At 26.8% G+C, this 8539-nt stretch overlaps 2 protein-coding genes across 2 annotated transcripts in view; one reads left to right on the top strand and one right to left on the bottom strand.

The window, feature by feature from the left end:
- The window catches only part of LOC117174208 (run domain Beclin-1-interacting and cysteine-rich domain-containing protein), a 35022-nt gene extending 32975 nt beyond the window's left edge, over nucleotides 1-2047 (top strand). The window contains exon 5 of the mRNA XM_033363073.1: nucleotides 909-2047. Within this exon, the coding sequence (XP_033218964.1) occupies nucleotides 909-1067 (159 nt within the window). The 3' untranslated portion in view covers nucleotides 1068-2047. The remainder of the gene's footprint in view (nucleotides 1-908) is intronic.
- A 5472-nt stretch (nucleotides 2048-7519) lies between these two features.
- The window catches only part of LOC117174550 (spindle assembly abnormal protein 6 homolog), a 16317-nt gene continuing 15297 nt past the window's right edge, over nucleotides 7520-8539 (bottom strand). Inside the window, exon 4 of the mRNA XM_033363755.1 lies at nucleotides 7520-8116. Coding sequence (XP_033219646.1) covers nucleotides 7578-8116 — 539 coding nt within the window. The 3' untranslated portion in view covers nucleotides 7520-7577. The remainder of the gene's footprint in view (nucleotides 8117-8539) is intronic.

The following is an 8539-nucleotide window of genomic DNA, read 5'->3' as shown; positions in this document are numbered from 1 at the left end:
AATTGTCTGTTAAAGTTTAAGAATTTTGTGCACCGATGGTTGAAGAAATTTTAAGATATTAACGCGTTTTATGTCTGAAAAAAAATTATAAAAATAGAAAATCAAACATTTTTCACTATTTTTGTATGCAAAAATCGCCATATTTAATTTTGAAGTCAAAATATTCGATTTTTGACGACGGATTCGAATTTCTTATTTATTTATTGTTTTGTTGTACCCGTAAATTTTGCGGTCAAACTCATGTTATAAAATTGATAGCTTTGGTCGTTAATGGGTTAATAAGTGTTCAGTTAAAAATTTTTCAATTTTTCAATTTTTCATTGAAAATTATAAGGAGAAATGATTTCATTGAAAAGGATAACGTGAATTTATATTTTTTTATATTGAAAAATGTTAGTAAAATTTAACAGTAGCTTTAGGGTTCCATTTTTTTAATTTGATTGACCGTGAAAAATGTTTGCGAACTGGGAAAAAAACCGGAAAATGACCCAGAATTTATTTCATCGATTAAAACATCAAAACATTGGGAGGTTGTGACATAACTCTACCTAAAAAATCTCTAGTTTTTAGTGATTTGCAGACTGTAAAAAATATTACGTAAAAAATGGTTTTGATTTTTATGCACAACCCCCAAATTTTTATCTTAACGAAGAATTATCCTCGAGATGACCATTTATGTAACAATTTTATGAATTTAATAAAATTCATGTCACTATTTTTGCTACTATTTTTCAAAAGATGTACTATTTTCGATGTCTGAAGTGAGTCCGAGTTCTGAATTAAGGTATAAAAATAAGTTGTGAACCCAAGAAAATGTCTTTAAAAATATGTATTCAGTTGAAAAGTATTTGAAAGTTACACTTGCACAATCGTATTATAAAATTTGTAACACAAAAAAATTGTTGCAGTGTTCCGCCTGCAGCGCAGTTTTTCACTCAAACTGCATGAACGCACGCAAACCGTGTGCAAAGTGCGAACGCAGACGTAAAAGAATGGACCTTCCTCTCTTGGACGTCGCTAATTCAGAATTGCCATCCGAAGCTGTGATCGCACCACAAATAAAATAATCTCGCCAGCAGTATTATTTAAAAAAATCAATATTTTTACAACGAACAGACTCTTTCGTTCGTTGAAAGAGGTCGAAAAATTAAAATCTGTGTATACGTACCTACTACTGTATAGAAAAAGCATGCGAAAATTGCTTATTTTCAAGACAATATTTCTACTATTCGACGTTTATCACTTTTTATTTTCTGAAATTCTATTCAAATATTGACTATCTGTTAATTTATTTATTACGAAACGATTTTTTCTGTTCCAGAATTTCGGTATTGTGAAAAAGATAAAACATTTTAACGATTCGCTTCGGCGTCAAGTATTTTTTTATACTAATCAGACAAATCAAAAAGTGTTGATTATAATTGTAGACTAGCTTATCAGTCGAAACAATAATGGTTAAGAAAACAAATAATTCAGTTTTTAATTAACTCTTCAAAATACTAAAATGTGATATATAAACTTAATTAAAACTAGACACTACGAGACTCTGTTGCACGAGATATTTGTTTTTATATAATATTTATTCTCCTTTTATGTACAAAAGTAATAAAATAGTTGAGATTGCTTACTATCTTAGTCGCTACGAATTATTTGATTAATACTGTCGCTATCCTCACGATTTAACAGACATTCTTGTTTACAGTTCGACGATTTTTGTACGTGCTCTGTTTAAAAAAAAATTGTACACGACCGAGCGGTTAATGTCAGACCAAAATTCGCAGACAGCGCAATTGATTTGATTTTGATTTTTAAAATATATATTTTACATTTGAATTAACATTTTCAATATATTGTCGACAGGATCCGCTCAATCTGTAATCGAACTTTGCCAGGTACTCACGCTCTCACCGGCATTTGATACATTAAAAATTAAATCAAGGTCTTTTAACGTATAGCCTACATCGATAGATTTCACTCAAATTCCGAAAATGTACAATTATGCAGGAAGAACTTTTACTAAATGAAGCTTCGAAATTTCAAGAAACAACTTTCAGACTTCACACTATTTCCTCTATTCTCATCCCTTTTTTAAAACAAAATTACTTTTCTCCTATTTTTGGAAAAATTCTACTATTTGGTTTACAATTTAATAAATTTGATGTAAATTCAAAATCTTTTTTGTCTTTTTGAATAGAAAATTGGTCCCTTTAGATTAAAAATTCATCTTTTATGATACAAAAGTGATCCATGTGGTTAGAAAAGTAATCTTTTCTGTGAAAAATTCATCTTCCATGGTTGAGAAAAAGAGAAACCCAAAAAAATGTCAATTTTTTGTAATAAAAATTCTTAAAAATTCGCCTTTTTTGCATAAAAATTTAACTATATATTTATTTCTTAGTTGAAAATGATCTTTTGTGCACATTTTTTTTAGCCCAATTATTTAAACCAAATAATTAAATTTTCAAGCCAAAAGCCGGTTTTTTTACATTGCCGTTGAATTATCCATTTGAGAAATTGAATTTTTAACAAAAAAATTGCTTTTCAACAAAAAGGGTAATTTTCAATCTTTTTCTAGTTTAATTTTTAACAAAAAAGACAAGTTTCAACCAAGAAAAATAATATTGCAACCGAATAGTGGAATTTTCAAGAAACAAATTCATTTTAGACCAAACCTAATTTACAACCAAATATATGATAATAAATCATTAAAAAATTATTTTATTGTCTTGAAATTTTTATTATTTTGTTAACAATTCACCTTTTTTGATTAAAAGTTCAATTATTTCTTCTCAAATTATGTTCGGTCTAAAAATAATAATTTTATAATTAATTAATAATAAATAATGAAAATAAAAGAAGTGAGGACTTTATTTCTTATTATTTCCTTTGTCAATAAAATCGAAAATTACTTGTAAGACAGTAATTTTCGATTTTACTGGTAAACAAAACAATAAGAAATGAAGATCTCTATTCTTTTTTTTTTCATTATTTATAAAATTATTAATTTTAGATCAAACATAATTTACAACCAAATAGTTGGACTTTCAATCAAAAGAGACGAATTATTTTTAAAAAAATTTTGATACATTTAGTTGAATTGTCAAGACAATAAAATAAACTTGTATCATTTATTATAAAAGACAAATTTGCTACCATACAGTTAAATTTTCAACCGAAAATATGATTGTTCAACAAGAAAATTAATTTATAACTAACTAATCGAATTTTTAGCCAAAAAGGACAATTTTTTAAAGGACTGTTAAATTATTCAACGAAAAAATTGAATTTTCAACGAAATGGTCGAATTTTTAAATAAATGACCATTTTTATTTTAAAGCGCATATTTCGTTTCAATCGAAATAGTTGAGTTTTTAATCATAAAGTTGAATTTTCAACACAAAAAGACGAATTTTATACGAAACAGGCGATTTTTAAACATGCAAACATAAATTTTTAATCTAGTAATTGGATTTTAAATCAAATAATTGAATTTTCAACCCAAAAAAACGATTTTTTAAATCACATTTGAATTATCTAGAAAAAGTTAATTTTCCAATTTTACATTTTTTTAAAGTTTAATTTTCAATAAAAAATATTTTTTTCAACCAAGAAAGATAAAACTTCAATCCAATAATTGAATTTTTAAAAGAAACATTAATTTTTAAGGGAATAATTGAATTTTCCATCAGTTGGTTGGATTTGCAACCCAAAAAGACGATTTTTTTTTATCAAATTTGAATTATCAAGTAAAAAGCTAATTTTTAACTAGAAATGTCATTTTCAACCAACAAAGAGAAATTTTCAATCAAATAATTGAATTTTCTAAAGAAAAATTAATTTTTAAGAAAATAATTGAATTTTCCATCAGCTAATTGGATTTTCAACCCAAAAAGACGATTTTTTAAATCAAATTTCAATTATGAAGTAGAAAGTTAATTTTTAACAAGAAAAATCATTTTCAAACAAGAAAGAGAAATTTGCAATCAAATAATTAAATTTTCTAAAGGAAAACTAATTTTCAAGAAAATAAAGTTTAAATTAAAATCAAATAGTTATACTTTAAATACAAAACAAAAATTTTTTTGGATCAAAATAGATGAATTTTCAAGGGATGAGTTTTCAACAAAATCGTTGAATTTTTAAAACAAGAAGAATCCTTTAGAAGACAATTCAATTTTCAGCAAATAAATTCTCCATAAATGAATAATCTTCAGTCAAAAATAAAAAAATTATTTTTAAATGCAACTATTTTCTCGAAATGTTTTTTTTTTTACTCAACCATTTGGTTCAAACTGATCTTTTTCGTTCAAATTTATCTTTTTGTGTTTAAAAGTCAACTATTTTCCGAACTATTCGATTTTTTAACTTGCATACTCAAAGATTTGGTTACAATTTGATTTCTTTAAAAAAAGAGGCGAATTTTTAACCGAATAACTAGATTCTGAAGGCAGAAGGAGTAATTTTCTACATGACAGTTGAATTTTTAACCCAAAGTATGAATTTCAAAAAAAAAAAGTTAATTTTTAACCGAAAAGGTGATTTTTTTTAGAAGATAGTTGAATTTTCGCAATAAGATAATTTTCAACCAAGAAAGATGAAATTTGGTTCAATCTGATCTTTTTCGTTAAAAATTTATCTTTTTATGTTTAGAAGTCCACTATTTCGTTAAAAAAGAGAAGATTTTTTAACCGAATAGCTCAATTTTGAAGACAAAGAGACGAATTTTCTACCTAACAGTGAAATTAACCCATAAGTACAAATTTTTAACAACAATAAAAGAATTTTTTAAAAGACAGTTGCATTTTCAACACAAAAAGTTAAATTTTTGACGAAAAAGTTTACTTTCAACCAAATAGTCGAATTTGAAAAAAAAGTTTCAAACAAATAGTGACATTTATAAACAAATAATTAAACTTTTAATGAAAAAATGAACTACCAAGCAAAAAAAAAGATTACTTTTCTACCACAAAAGATGGATTTTCAACTCAAAAGAAAGTCAACTATTTTCCGAACTATTCGATTTTTTAATTTGAAAACTCAAAGGTTTTATTCAAAATTTGTTTCGTTTAAAAGGAGATGCATTTTTAACCGAATAACTAATTTTTTAAGACAAAAGAAAGAATTTTCTACGTAACAGTTGAATTTTTAACCCAAAAGTTTGAATTAAAAAAAAAAGTTAATTTTTAACCGGAAAGGTGAATTTTTTATAAGGCAGTTGAATTTTCAATCGAAAAAGTTCATTTTCAACCAAGAAAGATAAAGTTTCAACCAAACATTTGAATTAAAAAAATATATTTTCAAACAAATAGTGACATTTATAACCAAGTAATTAAACTTTCAATAAAAAAAGACGAATTTTCAATAAAATAGTTGGCTTTTTAACCAAATAGTTGAATTTTTCAGACGACAGTCAAATTTCCCACAATTAAGTTAATTTTCAACCAAGAAAAATGAATTTTTCACTAGAAAATATCCCTTTTTTACCACAAAAGATGCCTTTTAAATCCAAAATAAATAACAAAATTAGTTTGAAACGTGTCTGTTGGGTAGATTTTAATTTAATTTAGCCATTTTGTTGAAAATTGATATTTTTTGTTAAAAATAGACTTTGGGTTGAAAATTCATCCTTTTTTTTTGCAAATGCAACTATTTTAATAAAAATTAAATATATTTTTACTTGACTGCTCTGCAACGAAAACATCTAGCAAGTAAAATTTATCACAAAGACTGGTTCTTCCAGTGTACATGCACGGGAAAATAATCTCTGGAAAACGTTTTTCGTTGGACAGCAGTTGTAATTTTAGAAATTTAAAGCGTTCCATATTGAATTCAATATGTTACCATACATTAATTTAATTTAAAATAATTTATTCCCCTATTTTCATAAAAATTCACTCCTCTTTTAAGTGCTAGCTCTTAAAAGAGGGTTCGTTGTAAATGCTTCTATTTTGTCGAAATTTTTTTTTTCAGTTCAACCTTTTTGCTCAAACTGATCTTTTTCTTTCAAAATTTAATTTCTCAGATTTAAAACTCAATTATTTTCCGAACTATTCGATTTTTTAACCTGAAAACTCTATGCATTTTCTACATAACAGTTGAATTTTTAACCCAAAGTTCATTTTCAACGAAGAAAGATAAACTTTCACCAAAGTTGTTGAATTTTCAAAAAAAATCATTTCCAACTAAATAGTGGCGTTTACAACCACGTGATTAAACTTTTAATTAAAAAAAAACACGAATTTTCAACAAAATAATTGGATTTTTAACCAAATTGTTAAATTTTTCAGAAGACAGTCGAATTTTCAACCAAGAAAGATGAACTTGCAAACAAAAAATATCACTTTTTTTACCAGAAAAGATGCGTTTTTAATCCAAAATGAAAAAAAAATTTAGTTTTGAATGCGTCCATTGAGTAGATTTTTTTTAATTCAGCCATTTTCTTGAAAATTGATATTTTTTGTTGAAAATGTATGTTTCCGGGTATTTAAATACAACTTTTCTTTAATTAATCGAATTTACGTTACCTATATTAAATTAATTTAAAATAATTTATTCCCCTATTTTCGTAAAAACCCACCCCTCTTTTAAGAACTAGCTCTTAAAAGAGGGTTAGTTTGTATATGCTTCTGTTTTGTCGAAATATTTTTTTTTTGTAATTCAACCATTTGGCTCAAACTGATCTTTTTCTTTGAAAATTTATTTTTGCGGATTTGAAAGTCAACTATTTTCCGAACCATTCGATTTTTTAACTTGAAAACTCAAAGATTTTTTTCAAAAATTTGTTTCGTTAAGAAAGAGACTAAAAAAGAGAGAGCTAAATAGTGGCGTTTATAACCAAGTAATTAAACTTTTAAAAAAACACAAATTTTCAACAAAATAGTTGGATTTTTAACCAAATTGTTAAATTTTTCTTGCAACCAAAAAATATCACTTTTCTACCACAAAAGATGCATTTTCAATCCAAAATAAAAAAAAAATTAGTTTTAAATGCTTCCGTTGGGTAAATTTTTTTTAATTCAGCCATTTTCTTAAAAATTGATATTTTTTTTGTTGAAAATTTATGTTTTCGAGTTATAGATACAACTTTTTCGAATTGATTCGAATTTTTAATTTAAAAAACTCAAAGATTTTGTTAAAAAATAGTTTTTGGGTTGAAAATTCATCCCTTTTTTTGCAATTGCAACTATTTTGATAAAAATGCAATATATTTTTTACAGGACTGCTCTCCAACGAAAAAAACCTAGTTGTAATCTTAGAAATCTAAAGCGTTTCATATTGAATGCAATATGTTACCTACGTTAATTTAATTAAAAATAATTTATTCCCCCATTTTCGTTTAAAAAAAACATCACCCCACTTTTAAGAGCTAGCATTATCGACTGTGAAGCCTGAACTTCTTTAAAAGTTCTATTTACAAACTAGAAAACACAAAAAAAAAAAAACAATTTGAAAATTCCGCGAGTGAATAATCGAATTGTAAGACTCGCGACAACTTATTTGTACTCTCTTCATATTGAAATATCATTTGTTTAAATCTACATTCACAAGGTCAGTTGTCTAATATTCTCCTAAAGATGCTAGTGTAAAGTCTTAGGAAAGTAGGCAGATGGCAAGAGAGGTTTATCTAAGACGGCACGTCGAAGGCCGCCTTGTAAATTGCTTGTGCTTTTTACTTTTCCGTTCATTGTCGGCGGGGCATTATTATTTTCGATCGTTGGAGGTACGTTCGACGTTCCTCCCGAATTTGGGGATTTGTTCAAACCATTTAGTCGGTCCAAAGGTGTGCTTGTGCTCGTAATTTGTCCAGTTTTATTAAAATTGAGACCGGCCGTGCTGTCGGCGACACCGACGCCTGTCGATCGAGCCGAGGTTCGCATTGTTTGATTAATATTGGGATTCTGGACGATGGGGTTGCGGAAAGGCATTCCCGAGTAGGGAACGTTTCCTTGGGTGGAGCTTGGAGCTGGAGTTCGTGTCTCGAATCTATTGGGGAAAAACTTATTCGTCCTGGGAAGTGTCAATTGAATTGACGTTGGCACAGTCGTTGGTGCTGGAGTCGTTGCACTGTGCAAGGGCGACTGTCCATCTGCTAGCCTCCGGTTCAACCAACTGATCACTGAAATTCAAAATTAAAACAAATTCACATAAACTGTAGTCTTTCACGAATTTTCATCCAAAAAGGGTTACTTTTTTTATATTGTCCAGTTTTCAATAAAATATATGAACTAAAAATAAAAGGTTAAAATTTCAACATGAATATTAATTTTTTTACCGAAAGACAAATTTTCAAATAAAATAATCACTGTTAAAAAAAAATGATTGCATTTTCAAACAAATTAATGAATTTTCAACAATATACAATAATTTTTAACCGAGAAGATTAATTTTATATCGAAAATACGAATTTTCAATAAAAATGGTTACTTTTTAACAAAATTGTCCAGTTTTCAACAAAATATATAAATTTAAGATAAAAGTTTAAAATTTCATGAAGAACATGAATTTTTAACCAAAAACTACACTGTTTCCAAAAAACAGA

This window comes from Belonocnema kinseyi, chromosome 6, assembly GCF_010883055.1.
Source record: "Belonocnema kinseyi isolate 2016_QV_RU_SX_M_011 chromosome 6, B_treatae_v1, whole genome shotgun sequence".
Classification (NCBI taxonomy): domain Eukaryota; kingdom Metazoa; phylum Arthropoda; class Insecta; order Hymenoptera; family Cynipidae; genus Belonocnema; species Belonocnema kinseyi.
The sequence above is the reverse complement of the archived record's forward strand: the minus strand, read 5'-3'. Positions and strand labels throughout refer to the sequence as shown.